The sequence below is a fragment of the Lepus europaeus genome, chromosome 7, assembly GCF_033115175.1.
Source record: "Lepus europaeus isolate LE1 chromosome 7, mLepTim1.pri, whole genome shotgun sequence".
Lineage (NCBI taxonomy): Eukaryota > Metazoa > Chordata > Mammalia > Lagomorpha > Leporidae > Lepus > Lepus europaeus.
Window position 1 is genome coordinate 53,000,426 of NC_084833.1, and position 16,917 is coordinate 53,017,342.

Genomic DNA, 16,917 nt, shown 5'->3' on the forward strand with positions numbered 1-16,917 from the left:
TCCGCCTGTGGCGCTGGCATCCCATATGGGTGCTGGGTTCTAGTCCTGGTTGCTCCTCTTCCAGTCCAGCTCTCTGCTGTGGCCTGGGAGAACAGTGGAGGATGGTCCAGGTGCTTGGGCTCCTGCACCCACATGGGAGACCAGGAGGAAGCACCTGGCTCCTGGCTTCGGATCAGCGCAGCGCTGGCCATAGCGGCCATTTGGGAGTGAACCAACAGAAGGAAGACCTTTCTCTGTGTCTCACTGTCTATAAATGTCAAATAAATAAAAAAAATAGCTTCCTTTCTTTTCCTATTAATTTCCCCCACCTCCTTTAGGGAAAACACCTCCTTGTCATGATTTCCCAATTATGTCAAGGGCTCTATACATCTAAAGGCATGTCTTACACTAATGGGTTTCCTCATTTAAAAAATAATCAAGACGTATCTTCTATTTATTTGATCAGCACGAGATAGCCATGCTCCTATACTTCCTGAGTTATTGTGATTTTAGCTCAAAGCAAATAAACTTCAGTTAGCTGGTGCAGCCTAATGCTGGAGAAATCTAGCTGTGGATTGCAGTAAGAGAGGTCGGTGCTGTGTGCTCTGACCTGGGTGGTTGGAGCAGCAGCTATGATATTTGGAGAGATGGTCAGCAACTAAAGCAAGTGAGCTCTTTATCCAAGGGACCATGGCTCGAGTTCTGGTGCAACCTCGGGGCAATCACCTAGCTACTCTGACTTCAGTTTCCTAAACTGTAAGATGGAAACTTTGACTTGTCTGGCTCTTAAGGTGTTGTGAAGATGAATGAAACATGGGTGTAAAACATGTCTTGAATTGCAGAGTGCTGTCGATGCATGAGACACTATTAGCAGGGTCAGTAACGGGAATTTTACCCATCTGAATCCTACTTCTGGCACGGACATCCGCCACCTGTGTGACTTACAAAATTGAATCCTCCAAGCCCAGGATTCCCCAGCTACAACCAGGATGGGAATATGTTCCCAGCCTCCCACCAAAGGCAACATGAAAAGCAAATGAGATGCACAAGGCGATTTCAAGAAGTTCGTGGAAAAAGAGGGTAAAAAGTTTACTTGGATGCAAAATATTTTTTGAAACCTACACCTAATCTTCTCAAGATACACATTTTCCATGAACATCGGGAAGAGCCTTCTATATATAAAAGTGCTTTGTATATTAGAAGATGCTGGATTGATCCTGGTTGCAGTACAGAGCCAAGTGTTCAAATAATTTCACGCATCTTTTCAGAAAACAAGCACCTTCATTCCATCAGCATCCCTGAAGGGCTGAAACCACCATTCGCCGAGCCCCTTGCACACGCCGGACCCGGCGCTCAGACCCGCAGTGTGCACTGCTCGCGTCAGCTCTGCGGCAATGCTGCAGTGTGTGTCACTGCCCTCATTATGCAGATGCAAAGGAGCTTTTTGGGAAGTGGGAACATCTGTCAAACCCCCAGCAGGTCTGAAGAGCTCTCTGTCTGCCTGGTTTCCACATGCATTCCCGAAGTACAAATCCGCTCAGATTCCCCGGAGGAAGGGAGAGGCAGCAGCCCAGAGGGGACCTGCAGGGCTACTCTAGGGCCTGGTTTGCCCAGCCTTGGAAGGCCCCATGCTCCCGAATCTTCAGAGCCTTCTTCTAGTCTCTGAGATCCTAGAAATCTAGTGTGAGCGTAGGCCGCCGGGTGCGGACGGGGGAGTGGGAACTTCTGATCTCACCACAAGGTCAGCTCCCTGGGCGGGGCCGCTTCTTCATCTGGCTCACTGCTCTGTCCTCAGCACCTAGGACTCAGGGTGAAACAGGCGCTCTGGAAATAGCTGTTGGCTGAGTGGCTGGATGGAGAAGGTCCCTCCCTGGCTCTGTGGAACGCGTCTGTGCAGGAAGGTTAGGAAGGGGAGGGGTGGGGGAAGAGTCCCTCTCTCTCTCTCTCTCTCTCTCTCTCTCTCTCTCTCTCTCTCTCTCATTCAGAGCAGACATGGACACACCTGAGTATGCACACTTGTGAATGCCACTCTACCAGGGACAAGAGCTGGAGGAGGAGGAGGACCAGGCTGGGCAGGATGAATCCTGGGTCCCCACCTGGCTTCTGAGATGGGTTGACAGGGGAGAACTTCCGTGCTGCCCTCCAAGGAATGGGCTCAGAGAGTGGCAAAAGTCAGGGCCCCTGTGTGTGTACGTAACATAGTGTACGTGATGGCTGCAGTTGTGAATCCAGGCGCCACTGGGAGACCACAGACAGGCGCGCGCGCGTGTGTGTGTCTGTGTGTGTGTGCAGGAATGACGCAAGCCTCAGATGTGTGTTCAGGTGTCACCTGCAGGGCATGGTGACAATAGCCATGCAGCCTCAGGAACTGTCCATATGGTGTGGTGTTCAGATGCCAACCAGGACCATGGGGAGATCTGAAGATGTGCAGACGTAGGGCTTTTTAGAAGGAAAACGTAATCCCCAAGCTCCTGTCCTTTTCCTAAGCAAGCTAATCAACCCATGGGTTACACTCACAGTGGGAGGGGCATGTCACCTGCCCAAAAAGTAAGCAAGCCCTTCCAGGGAGAAAAGTATTTCATTTTGCTTCAAGCTGATAAATCTTGTTGGGATTTGGATGTTATCGGGAAGATAAGATTAGGGAGGAGAGAAGAAATTAACATCAACAATAAAAACCAGGAGGGAAAGGGATTCTTGACACTGGCTCGAATGACAGCTAATGGGTTCTCTCCAGATTTGGGTGCAGGTTATAACTGAATGTGTACCTGCCGCTCAATTTCCAGGACAGTATGTTCCTCAAGACGCTGGGGAGAAGGGCAGGGAGGAAGCTGGAATACAGAGGCATGAATATGGACAGAAATCCTGGGGGAGCTATGGGATAGAATTGTGCAAGCTTGGCCTAGGTGTCCATTCCATTCCATATGCAAAATAGACAAAGAAAGGGAGGGAGGGAGGGGCAGAGGCAGAGGCAGAGGCAAAGGCAGGGAGGGAGAGGGAGAGGAAGAGAGAGGGAGAGGGAGAGAGAGAGGGGGAGAGAGGGAGAGGGGGAGAGAGGGGGGGAGAGGGGGAGGGAGAGAGGGAGAGAGGGAGAGAGGGAGAGAGGGAGAGAGGGAGGGAGGGAGGGAGGGAGGGAGAGAGGGAGAGAGGGAGAGAGGGAGAGAGGGAGGGAGGGAGGGAGGGAGAGAGGGAGAGAGGGAGAGAGGGAGAGAGGGAGAGAGGGAAAGAGGGAGAGAGAGAGGGGGAGAGAGAGAGGGAGAGAGAGAGAGAGAGAGAGAGAGAGATCTCCCATTGTTGGCTCACTCTCCAAATGCCCATAACAGCCAGAACTGGGTCAAGCCAAAGTCAGGAGCCTGGAACTCCATCCCACATGGGTGTCAGGGACCCAAGTACTCGAGCCATCTCCTGCTGCTTCCCAGGGTGTGCATTAGCAGGGAGCTGGAATGGACAGCAGAGCTGGGACTCGGACCCAGTCACTCCCATATGGGATGTGGGCAAACCAAGGGGCAGCTTAACCACCAAATGCCTCCCCCTGTATCTCTCATCTTTCTTTAAAGTTGATTTTAGATAAAAGGGTTATAGAGAAGGGGAGAGAGAGAAAGAAATCTTTCATCCTGTGCTTCATTCCCCAAATGGTCAGGATCTTCTTCTGGGTCTCCCATGTTGGGACAGGGGAGCAAGTACTTGAGCCACCTTCTGCTGCTTTCCCAGGTGCATTAGCAGGGAGCTGGAGCAGAGGTGGAGCAGCCAGGAATTGAACCGGAACCACATGGGATGCTGGGGCTTCAGGCCACAGCTTAATATGCTACACTACAGTGCCAGCTCCCTGCCGTACCCTACCCCCCTATGTCTTTGTGGACCTGGGGTGGAGCCTGCATGCCCAGGCACAGATGTGTGTGTGGATTTCAGAGTCTGCCAACACAGGCTCAGAATGGGGCTGCACTCCTTGTTTGAGGGAGCTATGGAGGCCACAGAGTCCGGCAGGTAGGTTCCCAAACCCAAAACCTATCCAGGTAAAAGGAGACGATGCCGGGGGAATGGGGAGAAGGCAAGTTCCACGTGGTCCTGACCACCTGGCAGTGGGCGATAGACAACATGCAGGGTCATCTCAGTGATGACCCTGGCAGTGGGAGCCGGTGATTTTCTAAGCCCCAAGCCTCACAGAGGGAGCACCTGACGACGAGTCTGAGGAGACAGACAACACGTACTGCAAGGACCAGACCTCTCTATCCAAAGGGCCAATGACTGATGTTACAGGAACTGAAGGAGAGGTCTTATCTATGGGCTTCGACCCCTCTCATGATGACGAGCAGCCTAAGGATACCCTGCAGGACCCTGGTCAGGTTCAAAGGGGACAGGCAGCTGCCCCCACTCCCCAGCGCTTCCCTGCAAGCCAGGGGCAGTGGGGCCTCACCGACTCCTGCCTTGCAACTAAGCCAGCGCTGGCTAGTCTGCTCCAGTGAGGTCACTCTCTCAACAGAGGTGTGGTGAGCAAAAGCTTTGAGCTCTCCTCTCCAGTTGCATGTGTGGGCCGAGGGCAGTCAGCGTCTGGCCCACAGAGCTTCTAGAAGGACAGTGCTGGCTGACCGGGACACTGCCGCCTAAGGCACAGCTTCCTGAGCTTCAGAGGCAGATGGCAAAGCCGGGGTGGAGCAAGCCAGTGATGGGGCTCCAGGAGACTGCACGGTGGGCCGGGCAGCCCCTCCCTCACAGCTGCTAGGCCAGCGAGAGAAAGCAGCTGGGGCCACTCCTTGTCTCGGCAGCAGCCGTGCTGAGAAGCCAGCCCCGGGTCTGGCTGGCCATTGCCTTCCTCCAGCCGGGGGCGGGCAGAGGTGTCAAGTAGCCGCACTGGAGACAGAGAAGCAGTTGCGGCTGTGTTCCTGGGAGCTGGGAGGGCAGGCCTCCGTGGGAAAAGTGGCCGCTGCCTCATGCAATGGACAGAGAGACAGGAGGCCAGACGGCCCCAGCCCATGCCGGTGGACAGGCTGGCAGGACAAGGTAGCGCTAGCCGGGGGTGACGAGACTGCTGTGACCGAGGCACACCCAGAGCCACCCAGAGGCCTGCAGCCTACTGCTGGTCTGCAGATAGACCGTCAGCCTAGGGGGGTCCTCACGGATGCCCTGTTCCAGCCCCTGTCCCCAGAGTCCCTCCCCTGTCTCCTGCACCCACTGACTACCCCAGAAGCTCCCACTCCACGCATGGTCCTAAAACCTGCTTCTTGTCACTGCTCCTTGAAATCTGTGCCCCGCCCCCTCCAGCTCTACCCTTGTCCCCAGGGCCAATGCTCACTCTCTTTACCAGGCCGTCCCATTCCTCTTTGCTGCTCCCTCCCCATCTTGCTTGTGGGGCTGCTCTGCCCTGGCCAGCCCCTTCCATTCGCTCATTCCCGTAGGCTGTGACCTTGGTTCGAGCCCTCTCTCTGTCTTCCCAGTGTCTTATGTTGGCCATGAGACTCTAGGTTGAAGCCTCACATGTCTGCAGGCCCTGTCACCAGAGACACACTAGGTGCCTCGTAATGAATGAGCTGTAATGAATGAATGAGTGGCAGGGGTGGCACAGTGTAGGGTCAAGTCCATGAAGCACCACTAAGCCATCGTGACCTTGGGCACCCAGCCCCCTGAGCCTCTATTTGTATCTGTAAAATGAGCACATGGGGGCTGGCATTGTGGTGCAGCGAGTTAAGCCTCCGCTGGGAGCCCGGCATTCCATATGGGTGACACTTCGAGTCCCGGCTGCTCCACTTCTGAATCAGCTCCCTGCTAATGCAATTGGGAAAGCAGCAGCAGATGGTATGAGATCCTCCCTGCCACCCTCGTGGGAGACCTGGATGGAGTTCCAGGCTCCCGGCTTCAGCCTAGCCTAGCCAAATGTGGCTATCTGGGGAGTAAACCAGCAGATGGAAGATCCCTCTCCATCGCTCTCTCTCTCTCTGTGTGACTCTGCCTTTCAAACAAACAATAAATCTTAAAAAAAAAAATGAAGAAAGCTTGTCTCATACTGCCTGTTAGGCACCTGTCATTCAAGTAAAATTCTAACTGTTCATTAGGCTTTTAATTCCCAAAGTGTGAACCAAAGTGCTTGTGACACGGTAGTGAATTCACAGATGTTTTACTTTTTCCAGGAACCTAGGGTGAGGTCTGTGAGGTCCCTTGCAAAATCCTCCTGCTAAGTGGACTTAGGCACTTAACAAACAGAACCGCTAGGCATTCCTGTTGATCTGGGGAACCTGTTTATTAGACTCCGAGCTCCCCAAAGGCAAGGTCCGCGTATTACTCACTTCTGCATGTGCTCCCCCCCACCATCAAGAGCAAACAAAAAACTACAGCTGCGAGGCCAGCACACAGATATTTGTGCTGGCCGTAAGCCTTTGTCAAACAAGTGAATGAACACAGATTCACAAGGCAGACGTGTAAATGTAACTTCAGCACCACACACCTTGGCCACTGTGTTCCCGCTCCAAATGGCTCCTTAGAGGGAGGACTCACCCCCTCCCCAACCCTTAGAGGCAGCGCCAGCGGCTTCACGTGGGATAACCACCCCCAGCGCATGCACACACACTCAGTGCTCTCCCACACCCTCCCCATACCAGTGGCTCGGGGTCAGGGAGAGAGTCCAGAAATCCCCTGCTACCAAACCCGGCTCTACACTCATCTTCCGGCAGCGCCTGACCTGGGGTCGTCACCGCCACACACAGACTGAGCGCTGGAGTCTCCTGCCCTTTGACCCAATCCACATGGGCAAAACAGAACCAGGTGGAGACTTACCCGCGGCGTCCGCTTCCTTGGAAGCGTGAGGTTGAGATAGTTATTAGGAATGGAGGACTTGGCCAAGCTGAAGTCGGCATTCTCTCCGTAGTTTTTGCGCCAAGAATCTGTCGGGGAAAGAGGAGCAAAACTGAGGTCTGGATTCCCCAGGCCCTGGAGGGGTCATCTAGCCAGGGAGCACCGTCGTAACAAAGTCCCTCTGAAATAATTAATTCCTTCCCCAGACTAGAAGATGCACATGGCCTACGTCGGCCACTTGATGCAGTCCTGATTCTAACCTCCCTGTGATGGTGCAGGGGAACCCCACACAGACCCTCCACCCACAACCACAGCCACTCACACACTGTGCCACCCCTCTTTGCCCTCCGAGTCAAAGGGAAGGCTCGGGTCTGTCCCAGAACACTCAGGGCTGGAGCAGCCAGACGCAGGCACGGGAACAGAGATGGCTCCCAGGGTGGAGAGCGACTGCTTTTGCTTACCCACGGGCCTCAGTGGGGCGCCCCGGAAGAGCTCGTAGAACTTGGAGAGGTACATGACCATGCTGAGCTTGTCGGGCACTTGGGCCGAGGCCATCTCCTTGCCCGTGGTCACCGGAGGGAACCCAAACTCGCGCTCGGCCACATCAAATGCCAGCTGGTTGTTCTCCACTGCGTCGTCTTCGTTCAAGGAGTCGAAATTGCTGCAGCATCAGAACAGAGTGGGGGTTCAGGGGGAGGTGGGTGGGCTCAAGGAGAGCCCACGAGGTGCCCTGCCCTGGTCCTGGAAGACCTAAACCCCACCCTCACTCAGGGAGGGCCCAGATCGACATGGGCTGTGACACACACTTAAATTGTCAGAACATCATGTAAGCCTCTCTGGAAGAAAATGAGCTACTCTGCTTTTCAGTCGTTTCCTTATGTGGCTTTCTCTTTGACTTACAAAGGCATATGGTATTCTTCTAAGAGAATCGAGTTACTGCCCCACAGAACAGAAAGGGGGAGTCCCCTCTCCTTCCCACAGCACCCTCACTTCCTACATGGACCGGCTGGTGGCCCTCGGCAGGTGTCCTTTCAGCCCTGTTGGGTGGATTTGCACGTGGACATGAGGCTGTCTCATCTGATCTTCCCAGGACCCTGCCACCATTCCCAGTTTATAGATGAAGCATCTGACACACAGGCTACATGGATGCCCACTGGCACACAATTAATGGGTCTGCGTCTCAATGTATTTATTTGTTTGAAAGGTGGAGTTATGGGGAGGAGGGTGGGGAGACAGAAAGAGAGAGAGATTTCCCATCCACTGGCTCACTCCCCAAAAGGCTGCAATAGCCAGGGCTGGGCTAGGCTGAAGCCAGGAGCCAGGATCTTCATCCAGGTCTCCCACATTGGGGTCAGGGGCCCAAGTACTTTGGGTCATCATCTACTGCTTTCCCAGGCGCATCAGCAGGGAGCTGGATCAGCAGTGGAGCAGCCCAGACTAGAATGGGTGCTCCTATGGGGTGCCAGTGTTACAGACAGGGGCTTAACCTGCTGCACGCACCAAAAAGCTGGCCCCGCAAGCCCGATTCTTTTGACTGGAAGCCTTCTCATTGGTGCCTAGAATTAGGTCTTGCCCAACTTCCTCTTTTGAGAGTAGAACAGCAAGGTATGAATGCTCAAATTTCCACAGCGCGGCAGTAGGAGCAGGGGTGGCAGATCACTCAGCTTGAGCCCGTTTGTAAACTCCCCCATAAAGAACACAGATCAAACCCGCTGTGGCCAGGGCAGCCAGTGCAGAGGGAGAGGGACACAACTGGGAACAACCCAGACTGAAACCACACAAAGGAAGCACTGAACCAAGCATTGAAGGCTCAGCACCTGGCAGAACAGCCCTGGTCCAGCCCGGCCCCAGACTCACATCAGCTCCGGCCGGAAGCGGTGGATGATGGCACACAGCGCCAGGCCGCTGCGCCAGGATGTGGTCAGGTCGGTGACATTGACGTGCTGGTAGCCCTCGGTCTGCTGCTGGCACCAGGTTAAGAGCTTGCTGGGCCGGATGTCTGACTCTGCAGGAAGGAAGGGAAGCCTTGTGGGATGCCCAGGGAGTCTGCTCTGGGCAGCCCCACCCATTGCTACCAGGGCTAGGAACCAGGAGGAGCCACACCCAGGCAAGGGGCCAGGGCAGAGGGCACGAGGTGCGGGTGCAGCCTCTGTCAAGAGGCAGGACGCCAGGACAGGAAGCAGGCTCTCCTCCTGCCGAATACCTAAGACCCACGATGGGCAGGTTCCAGGTTTGAGGCTAGGGACACAGCCCTTGCCCACAGCATGCTCAGCTAGAGCGGAAGAGGCGGAAGCAGGTGATAGGGACATGGGGCTGCAGTGGAAGGAGAAACAAGGTACACGGAAGCAGGTGTGGCCCGAGTTTGCAAAGAAAGCATCGTGGGCAGGTGCCTTTCAGCGGGCTCTGAAGAATGTCTAGGAATTCATCCAACAGAAGACGGCCTTCCGGGAAGGCACAAAGGACTGTGCAGTGGCAGACTCTGGAAAAGCTGCCCTGTCTGTAACAGGAGAAGGGTTCGTTACAGTACATGGAGAGTGACAGCAGTGGGGCACGTGGTGGTGACTGTGGGGAGGGGAGGAGGCACGGTCTGGACAGGCAAAGGGAGCCAGAGGGATCTGCAGGCAGGGGAGTGGCTGGGAGGAGCTGGGTGCTGGGAGGAGCTGCTCCCTGAACCACTGCTTCCCTGGCCACCGTGGGCAGCAGCCCTGTGTCTGGGGCTGTGCTGGACCCTGGGAGTCAAGGAGAGGAGAGCACTTGGAGCTTCTCATTTAGCCGGGGAGACAAGGCCCCTGCACTGGAAGCCACAGCAATAAAATCAAGTTCCAACGCCAGCACCACCAGTCGCGATCGCTTATCACTACTGTGCTAAGCATCCCATGTCCAAGTCCCTTTACTCCTGGCAATATTCCTATGGACTTAGGAGATGTGGAAACAAAAGTTCCAAGAGGAGGTCACACAGGTAACCAGGGCAGAGCCAGGCTGCCTGCAGAGCAGGTTACCATGGCCACCAAGCGAGCTGGCCAGGGTCCCAGGAGGGTCACTTACCCCGCCTGGAGAGGCCCACAGTTCTCCGCACTGAGCCCAGTCTCTCAAGAGGGTAGCGGTCCAGCTCCTTAGTGATGTACAAATGCTTCACCTGTGGACAAGGAAGACCACACCATCTGCACACCATCCCAAACCCTAGTCTCAAAGCCTCTGCATTTTCCTCCATTGCCAGCCAGCATGACCTTTGGCAAGGAAACCTGTGTGACCCGAGTCCTGCAGGTATGGGCCTTGATGATCTGCCCCAGTGTGCAGTAATGCACACCGTTCTTTTGATTGAAGGCTATGTGTGTGTAGAAATGGACTCCAGGACCAAAGATGGTACAGAGAGAGGATACTGGAACAAGTGGATTGAGAAAAGTAGGATTGGCAATGCATACACATAGTAGCAAATTAACATGTAAATATATGCACTCAGGAATATGCACACGAGTCTGTGTATACATACTTATATATGTTTTTCTATCTGTCTGTCTGTCTATCTATCTATCTATCTACCTATCATCTCTAAGTGTCTGGCCCCCACCTGTGGCTTAGAAAGAATGCTCACTCTATGTGTTCCTGGGTCCCCCCAGGAGAAGCCCTGGTCCCTCCCTTAGGCCAACAGGTATTGGTACCCTGGGAACGTGCCAGAGTTTCGTGTGAACCTCTCTCCCCCTTGGCTTAGTGCAGAGTGACCCCAACGGGGCCATGGAGATGGCCTTACCTGATGGGGCCTGACACAGTTCGAGTTGAGGTTTGGGTAACGCGTCCCTGGGTCCAAGGTGTACTGCTCGAAGTTCTTGTTGATGTTCTCTGGGGTGGTTTGAGGTAGCAGCCGGTATAGACTTTCTCTGTAGGGAAGCCAAGCCCAGAGCTCAGGATCTGCTCCAGTCACTTCCCAACTCTCCCCCTTCCTCCCCCAGGCCCCACTTCAAGGGTTTCTTGGGTGTGTGTGTACAGCCCTGCCCTGAAATGCCTGGCACTTGTGGTTCCTGAGCTCTGCAGAGTGGAGGGAAGGTCACAGAGGCCCAGAGAAAGGGGTGGCCAGGTGGCAGGGATGCCAGCCCATTCCCTGGGCAGAAGGCAGGGACGTAGGACTGGCAGCACGATGGCCTGTGGTCTGGCTATAACCACCACACAGCCATGCTGCCTCCCATGGCCTGGCTCCCATGACCACCAGAGGCCCTGCTCCACCTGCCAGCCTTGGCTTCTTGTAGTCCAGCAGCTGACATGGCCACATGGCCGACAACAGGGGCCTGGGAAGAAGCCCAGGATCTCAGCAGTCCAGCCAAGACAGGATGCCCCACACTGTCCTGAAAGACCCCTCTAAAGATGCCTGGCTGGCTCTTGGGTAAAGGAGCAGGGCTGGGAGGCCCCGACATTAGGGCCACCCCAGGTTAAGGCTTCCCTTTGCGTTCCAGGATGCTGGGTGGCAGAGGAAGTCCCTGAAGGAGGTCAGGATAAAGTGTCCTTGGGGCCCCTGATGGTCAACTCAAGGACAGCAGATGAAAAAGGGACAGTCTGATGGGGTGGCTGGCCTTGCCCCTCTCCTGCTCTGCCCCTGCTAGGAGCATTGCCATCAACACTCACCTCTCAGCCAGCAGCTCCAGGGGTGGGGTACCCTGGTCCCAGCCCTTCACCATCCACGCTGTGTCAAAGGCCGCCAAGAAGCCGCGAGCACAGCCGGTGCCCATGGGCCAGAATGGCTGCAAGGAAAAACAGGCAAAATCCCTGTTGACACTAATGACTCCCAGCACCTTATCCTGTTCTACCCAGCGCTCTCTGATTTCTAGCCTCTTGCAAGGCAGAGGGGTTTAGGGAGGCGACAGGGCAGGGTTCTTGCTGCCTGCAAGGATGGGCTACAGTCACAAATGGTTGAAGCATGAAGCCAGATGCAAAGGGCTGTGACGCAGGTACAAGACTGCTTGAGGACTCAGAGGAGGCCAAGCCCAGTCCCATTCTGTGAGAGTAAGATGGGAACCGGGGAACACGTCAACAAAGAGCTGCATTTACATCAATTGTATTTCATTTTTTTACTTACTTAATTAAATAACGTGAGGGGCAGAGATGGAGGGAGGGAGGAAGGGGGAGAGAGAGAGGAGGAGAGAGGGTAAGGGAGAAAAGGAAGAGAGAGAGAGAGGGAGGGAGGGAGGGAGGGAGAGGGGGAGGGAAGGAGGGAGAGGGAGAGGTAGGTAGGTCTCCCATCTACTGGTTTACCTCTCAAATGCCCACAACAGCTGGGGCTGGGCTGAAGCCAGGACCTGGAACTCAATCCAGGTCTCCCAAGTGGGTGGCAGGGACTCAACTACTTGACCCCATTACCTACTGCCTCTCAGGGTCTGCAATAGCAGGAAGCTGGAGTCAGTAGCTGAAGCCACAAGTTGAAATTGGGTATTTGGATATGGGATGCAGGGGTCTGAACTGTGTCTTAACTGCTGAGCTAACCGCCTGCCCTGATGCTGACTTTAAACAATGGATGGGATTCTGCTGTGACGCATTGAGGAATAACATGGGTAGAGGCTTGGTGGCTGTACCCTGCCAGAGTCTGATGGAAGAACAGCTCAGCGGGAGTGGACAGTGCAGAGCACAGGAAGAGCGCAGGCAGAGGGAACGCCAGGAGGGAGCCGGGGACAGAAGCAGGTGGTGCTGACTGCTCACCCGTGGATTCACCCAGGAGGCCATGCACCACGGTGAGCAGGGACCCACTCTACCAAGCTAAGCCCCAACCACTCTGTCCCAGGAACATCCGAAACACGGTCTGGAATATGACTTGGGATAAATTCATAAGCCTTTTTTTGGTCAGTGCTTCCATTAAAGATAAAAAAATTGATCCTTCCTGAAAATATTCATGGTATTTAAAGCTCTTTGTGCTTGCGGATTTTCTGGGAAAAATCTTGAGCAGGAAGGTCACGCATGGAAGGTGGACTCCGGGGCCCACAGGATTCTATTGCAGTCTGTGCAGCTCTCCATAGGGAAAGGTTGCAAAGTGGCCCCTGCTCAGGGCCTCCCTGCCCAGAGGAGGATGGCACACGCGGTGTAGACCAGGACTGTCTCATTCTGTACTGAGCGGCGCAGGAAAACCCAGAGGCGGAAGAGAAAGCTCTCCCGCCTGCACGCAGGTAGGCAGCTGCCCCCAGATGCCGTGAAAGGGCAGGCAGGCAGGTGGGCGGGCTCCAGGGCCAGAGTCGTGCCAACTGGCTGAGAACCCATCCTGCCCCTGCCTGTGCGCCCCTGCACACATGCAGGGATCTCTCTCGCAGGAACAAGGGGGCTCCAGGCACATGGCTGATACCTCAAGCAAGCTGTCGCCCACGAGGGCCACGAGGAGCCGGTGTGCCTGGCGCTCGCGCACCAGGGCCGCGTTCTCCGAAGCGTACATGGAGGTGAAGTCGAACATGGCCACGTCAGGCTGCCCGTAGTGGTTCATGGCGAAGTCTAAGGACGGCAGCTGGTAGTTGGTGGCGAAGTCCGCGGCTTCCCGGGCATAGGACAGCAGGTTGTCCTGGTTCACGTTCTCCGCACACAGCAGCATCTCTGTGTCCAGGCAGTCCTGGGGAGACCGAGACACAGTATGGTGACCTGCCCCTTTAAGGGGCTCGAATTCATACCTACCCCTTGGCACAAGGACTTGGAATGGGTCTACCCAGCGTGGCTAATCAACACAGAAATAGAAAACCAGGGCCCAGGGATTAAGGAGAAGCATGGGCCAGCTGTGAGGGTGAACACTGTTGAGATTACGCATCGGCTCTGGCGTTGAGCTTCCTGGCATCCAAGGCGACAGGGAAGTGGGATAAGTTTCAGGCTTCCCTTATCAGAAAGAAGGAAGCACAGCCATTCCCCAGGGGAGGCGGTTTTTTTCCTGGCACTAAACCCTAAAAGATTGGTCTCACGTAGGAATTCCAACAGCGAGCACTCAGAGTGGCAACGGACTGTGTACTTGATAACGGTCGTGCAGGCACATTTCCCACAGCTGGGTCTCCTGATAACGCGATTCAAAAACGAAGGCACGAGTTGTTAAGTGCGATTTTAAAAGGGACCAAGCCAAGCTAATGAGGTCCAGATAGGCTGTGTGCAGCGGGACCAGGAAAAACACAGTGCTCATGTGAACTCGCGGGCTTTCTCCCCAGCTGTCAGCAGGTGGAGAGCTGCTCAGGGATCGGCTTTGTTCTTAGCATTCGCTGCTCACTTTCCTGCTGGGTGGTGGAGAAGCCTGAGCTTGGAAGACAAGGAAATCTATCTTGAGACGAGCCACTGAGGAAGGCAAGGACGTTTGGAGAGTTCCAGAGTCTGACCCGATCACTGTGATCACTGTGTGGCAAGAGAAACTCAAAGGCTGCCCTTCTCAAAGTCACAGCAAAGGACATGACCCTGGATGAACACAGGGTCAATTCCTGACCCTGCTGGCCTACATACAGATTCGGCCATGCCACTTCACTTTCAGAGTCTGCAGTTTTTCCATCTGTCAAGTGGGAACAACAATACAGCCCACTTCACAGAGCCACGTGAAGATGAGTGGGGTTGTGCACACACGGGAGAGCCCCGGCTCCTGCCTGGGACACAGCAGAGCCCAGGGGCAGGAGCTCCTGTGCCCTGTCGCTCACAAAGGTCTCCAGTGCAGCACTGGGAAGCAGAACCCGCACCCAGGGAGGCACTGGCGAGAGCGTTGACCAAAGTCTGGGAAGTCACCGCCCCTTCACACCACTGAGCCTCCTGCTGGGGTGTTCTGCGTAGCCATGATCTCAAACGCCCTGTTCTGAAAATGCTCACATTTCCACAGCCAAACCGCACCCCACAAACCGCGCCCGGCATCGGCCCAAGAGCCCCTTCAGGTGCTGGCGTCGGGAGGGAGTTCCTGTCATCTGGTTTCCTTTCTGACAGGTGTCTTTGTAGCCACCTGACCACTGCCCTCTGGGGAAGAGTGATCGGAGAGAGGGGAGGGCCACACACACGCTCAGACACACACTTATACACACGCTCACACCCACTTACACACACGCTCAGACACCCACTCACACATTCAGACATGCTCACACACACACACGCTCACACCCACTTATGCACACACACACTCATGCTCACACACCCAGACATGCTCTCACAACATATTTACACACACACGTGCTTAGACACATGCTCACATGCTCACACATTCAGACATGCTCACACACACACTTACACACATGCTCACACCCACTTACACACACACTCAGAGACACACTCACATGCTCACATACCCAGACACACTCACACATACACATTCACACACACACATGCTCAAACACACACATGCTCACACACCCAGACACGCTCACACACACTTACACACATGTTCACATACATACTCATACACCCAGACACACTCACACACATACTTACACACATGCTCACACACCCAGACACGCTCACACATTTACACACACGTTCACATACATACACACACACACGCATGCGTGCTCTTCAGTGCATGCCTGAGCCCCTGAGGTGGGCCGCGGGAGCAGTGAATATGGACGCTACACAATGAAGACAACACCTGTTGCTCACGTCCCAGGCAAGAGGCCGGGGACCTGACAGAGAGTAAGCAGACTTCCAGCTGGACCTGGATGTGAGTAGCTGGAACAGAAGAGCAGGCAGGCAAGGGATGCCTGTGGTCCTGAGGTCAGTCAGTCATGCAACAAACATTCACTCACTTTCTGTGTGCCTGTAGGAAGACGCTGGCCCATGTCCCGAGAGGCAAACAGAGGGACTTGCCGTGCCTCAGGGGACCAAGAGAGGAATGTCAACTGAAGTGGCTCTGGGTACAGGAGCTGGGTGAATGCTACGGAGCTCAGCTGGACGCCTGGAGGCTTGGGTCACAGCTCCGATCTACGTGGCCTCCAGACCTACGTCCAGCCTCCGGACTCAGGTTTTTGGACGAGGGTTCCTGTCTTGTCTCTTGAGGGCCTTGAGCAGCGGCTCACCATGCTGTGGGATCCTCTGAGAGAGATGGCAAGGCCTCGGCGAGTACGACCAGGGGCCAGGGGCCTGTTCCCGGCTGTCCACAGCCCTGCTGGAGCAAGTGAGGCACTCACCCAGCACTGCCATGAGCGAGACGGCATGTGAGTGTGGAGGGGCTCTGGTGACTGCCAAGGATCGAGGCACCATGAGCCACAGGGCACTGCCTGCACACAGGCCTGGGATGATCTGAAGGTGACCCTGGCATCCCAGGAGGCTGGAATACTTGGCCGGGGAAACACAGGACCCAAGTCAAACTCTGCCTGACCGCCCATCCCCCTCTGCCAAGCTGCCCGGTGTCCCTGCTCCTGAGTGGTCCTGCACTGCCTCGGTCAGTTGCAACTTCCAGGAGGGACGCCTGTGGGGCAGAGGGAAGACAGTGAGGGGGACGCTGCCCGCCCTGGCCTGAGCAGTCCGCAGCGGGCACGCGACGTAGAAGCCCAGCGCCCCCACATCTGCCAGTGTGCCCAGCCTGCACTGCCTCCCAGTTCACAGCCTCCGTCTACAACACAGGCTCTCAGCAAAGCCCCGAGCTGCTGCACGGGAGGCCCTCGGGAGGGTTGGGTTACTAATGCCGTCCGGCCAGCTGCCAGCACAAGCCAGCAAGGAGACGGGCGCATTCTTCTCTGACAAGCAGCAACAAATGGCCACCGCCTGGCCTGGGCTCCAGGCTGGCACCAGAGAGCAGGCTGGCCAGGACTGCGGGATCTTTATCTTGAGGACACAGTGCTGGTGGCGGTGGCAGGAACAGTGGACGGGCAGAGACTCTGACCAAAGACGCTTCCAGCCCCGGGGCCTCCTCTCTGTGGGCTTCTTCCTTCCCACCATGCTCTCTGTTTAGGAGCGAAGAGGCCAGGAAGCCAGCAGGACAGAAAAGCCAGTGTCCAAACAAGGCCAAGAGTTAGAGAGGGAAGCTAGAACCCTCACCCCCACCGGGCACTGGACATGCAGATGCCTTTATTTGCTCCTCTCCAGAGCCCCTTCTGACAGAAACCATGATCCCTGCTTTGTAGACGAGAAGGCTAGGTTCAGAGAGCGTAAACAGCTTGTCCGGGACCCCGGCTTTGTTTGTGGCAGGCTCGAGTCTCTCCGACTGCACCAATGGTGAGCTTTCCTCCACCATGACAAGCGGCCACAGTGCGC

At 55.4% G+C, this 16,917-nt stretch overlaps 1 protein-coding gene across 4 annotated transcripts in view; it reads right to left on the reverse strand.

Moving 5' to 3' along the window:
• Positions 1–16,917, reverse strand: part of LOC133763168 (F-actin-monooxygenase MICAL2) — a 138,873-nt gene that overhangs the window by 25,690 nt on the left and 96,266 nt on the right. For all 4 annotated transcript variants that reach the window (XM_062196487.1, XM_062196490.1, XM_062196488.1 and 1 more), the window contains exons 9-15: positions 13,076–13,333; positions 11,374–11,489; positions 10,508–10,634; positions 9,805–9,895; positions 8,617–8,764; positions 7,221–7,420; positions 6,742–6,848 (exon numbers count right to left, since the gene is read on the reverse strand). In XM_062196487.1, coding sequence (XP_062052471.1) covers positions 6,742–6,848; positions 7,221–7,420; positions 8,617–8,764; positions 9,805–9,895; positions 10,508–10,634; positions 11,374–11,489; positions 13,076–13,333 — 1,047 coding nt within the window. The remainder of the gene's footprint in view (positions 1–6,741; positions 6,849–7,220; positions 7,421–8,616; positions 8,765–9,804; positions 9,896–10,507; positions 10,635–11,373; positions 11,490–13,075; positions 13,334–16,917) is intronic.